The sequence below is a fragment of the Cibotium barometz genome, chromosome 51 (genome assembly GCF_041138505.1).
Source record: "Cibotium barometz isolate CiBa-2024 chromosome 51, ASM4113850v1, whole genome shotgun sequence".
Lineage (NCBI taxonomy): Eukaryota > Viridiplantae > Streptophyta > Polypodiopsida > Cyatheales > Cibotiaceae > Cibotium > Cibotium barometz.
The window spans coordinates 34083374-34085948 of NC_141096.1; the positions used below are offsets into that span (position 1 = coordinate 34083374).

A 2575-nucleotide genomic window follows, 5' to 3' on the forward strand; every position below is an offset into this window, starting at 1 on the left:
AGTCATTATTGGCATTTAATTAATACACCTACCAAAAGTTTGCTTGAAATAATAATTACACGTACAAAAAATACACCTACAAAAATACACTTGGCGGACGACGAGCAATGATCTTCTAAAGTATGCCTAAAGAGGCATATACTTAAAGTGCGATCTCCGATTTCATTTTCCATTTCAACAGCCGCTGCCCAAAGGTCCCTCTTCTGTACATCTCCCTTTGTGCGTTGCTTGTTCTTCGCTCCATAGAGAGAGAAAAAGAGAGAGAGAGAGAGAGAGAGAGCTCGCCATGGCGGGAATCGGCAAGCGTTGCAAGGTGCGTAGGAACCGGCAGCAGCAGACGATGGTCATCAACAAGAGGAAGAGAGAATGCCCACCTGATGGCGAAGCAGAAGCGGACATGGCAGCTCAACGCAGGAAAACCAGGCTGCGGGTAAGCTTTTCCCCTCTCTCTCAGTTATCATCCTCATCACCACCAATTTCATGGAATTCTTCCTTTCGATATGTCTCCAGCTCCAGTGCCCGCAAGAACCTGTTCCACAGGCTCCTGGATGCTGGAGTGGTGCAAAAGGGTGAGGCTGTTCTGTATCGCAGCCAGCCAGATGGCCCCGTCCTCAAGCAGGGCTGGATTGGCGAACATGGAGTGGCATGTGCGTGCTGCGATGTCCGCTTCGCATCGCTCTCTGCATTCCAAGCCCATGCAGGCGGCGGCCGGATACCCAGCCTCATGACCACGTTTCTGCAGAAGGATGGCCGGTCCATGGGCACATGCCTCATGCAGCTGCAATGGTGCTACCACGGTTTCGACACTCCTTCCGATGCGCGCAGCGCATCTGTCCGTGTCCGTACCCCCAGCCACTTCCATCATCAGCCAGAAGCCCCTACAGACGTGCAAAACCCGGGCAATTTTTGCCAAGCATGTGGGGATGTGGGTGCTGCTCTCGCCTGCAATATTTGTCCTGCCACTTTTCACCCTGCCTGCGCTGGGTTTGAAGAACAGAGCCCCCTTCTGTCCAAAATTGGGCCGGCATGGTTTTGCCCCCTGTGCCGATGTGGCCTCTGCAACTCCACTTTCCAAACCAGCAGAAGTACATTGCCTCGGCGATGCTCCCAGTGCAATCTCCGATATCATCCTCAATGTGCCATGCCTTGCCCTCACCCTCCACAAGCAGCGGTGGTACCGGAAAACACGACCTGGTTTTGCAGCATCCACTGCGAGGACCTCTTCGTCAGGCTTCACCTGCTAGTAGGCACACTGCATCCTCTTCAGAGAGGCCATTCTTGGATACTTGCCAGATCTTCAAGCCAACAAGATGGTGATTCAGCCTCCATCATGAACGAGCATCTCTCCGATGCACTCCTTGTCATGCAAGAAGGCTTCTGCTGCATTGTAGATGAAAGGACCAACTTGGATATCCTTCCCCACATCATCTTCAACAAGGAGGCTCCGTGCCTCGACACTCAAAGGCTGGATTGCAGTTCCTTCTACACGTTCCTGCTTGTAAAAGCTGTAAGAAGTAAAGGAGTTCTGCGGCAATGCGTCATCTGTGCAGCTTCTGTCAGAATCCATGGCTGTAGAAGCCATGGCGACACCATGGCTGAGGTACCCTTTGTTGCCACCAGCCCTGGATACAGGCAACAGGGATATTGCAAAATGATGATGGCCTCACTAGAAAGCATGCTTCTCAAACATGGGGTTTCTGCAATCTTTCTTCCCTCTGTCCAGGAGATGGTCGGCACTTGGACCGACAAGTTTGGCTTTGGACCTCTTCATCCTCGAGAGAAGAAGCAAATCTGTGCAAAGTTCAACTTGATGATGTTTTCCGGCACCACTCTACTATACAAGCCCTTGATTATGTGCAGAAAAGATGGAAGATCTATATTCTGATATAGACCTGATGGCCAGCCTCTACGCGCACCGCATAATCATAATTTGAGTTCTTATGTTTCCAAGGTTGGCAGCATGTCAAAACACCATGTCAAATGAAGATGGATGGAGATCTGCCTGCAGTCTCTGCAGGCAAGGTTTTGTCTTTAAGTTTCACACATTCTACTCTTTCCATTTGATTTTCATGCTGAAACACCTTGTCACATAACATGTGGGCTCATGCATGCCTCAAGTAAGTTCTGGCCACAACGGTTTGCCTTTTTGTCTTGCACAGTTTTCTGTGTGCTGTACAAATTTTTTAATTCAAGATTTGAACTAGGAATCGAGACTCCAAAACATCACTTAAGTTTCATTTAGGGGCTCAAAGGGACGTTTTCCGGCATTGCTGTCCTATATAAGGCCTTGACACCAAGTGCAGGAAAAGAGTCATACCGTGGAAGATCTATATTCTGATCTAGAGCTGGGTAAATTAGAGATCAAAGACATGTTAATGTAAGTGCTTGAGCCCAAACACAGATAGAGGAAAGTATTTCTTAGTACCATATTGGTGGAAATTATCAAAGCATTAAGCTACATGGGAATCTTTCTCAAAGAGAGCTTTCAATATGTAAAGCATGCCCAACATGTAAGCATCATCACACAGTTTTGGAACTATCTTGGGTTTTTGGTTCTTGCTAAATTTGTCATGGA

General features: G+C 48.3%; 1 protein-coding gene across 1 annotated transcript; it reads left to right on the forward strand.

Moving 5' to 3' along the window:
• The first annotated feature begins 239 nt into the window (after window positions 1–239).
• LOC147609571 (increased DNA methylation 1-like) lies at window positions 240–2207 on the forward strand. The gene is made up of 2 exons (XM_086787733.1): window positions 240–430; window positions 511–2207. Exons 1-2 carry the CDS (start codon window positions 378–380, stop codon window positions 1883–1885), a joined length of 1428 nt encoding a protein of 475 aa, XP_086643859.1. The 5' UTR covers window positions 240–377; the 3' UTR covers window positions 1886–2207.
• The last annotated feature ends 368 nt before the right edge of the window (window positions 2208–2575 follow it).

Bases quoted from the DNA above. Each gene is read 5' to 3' on its own strand.
- LOC147609571 (XM_086787733.1), top strand. From the start codon at position 378: ATGGCGAAGCAGAAGCGGACATGGCAGCTCAACGCAGGAAAACCAGGC. The intron at 431-510 runs GTAAGCTTTTCC...ATATGTCTCCAG, and splicing joins GCAGGAAAACCAGGCTGCGG to CTCCAGTGCCCGCAAGAACC.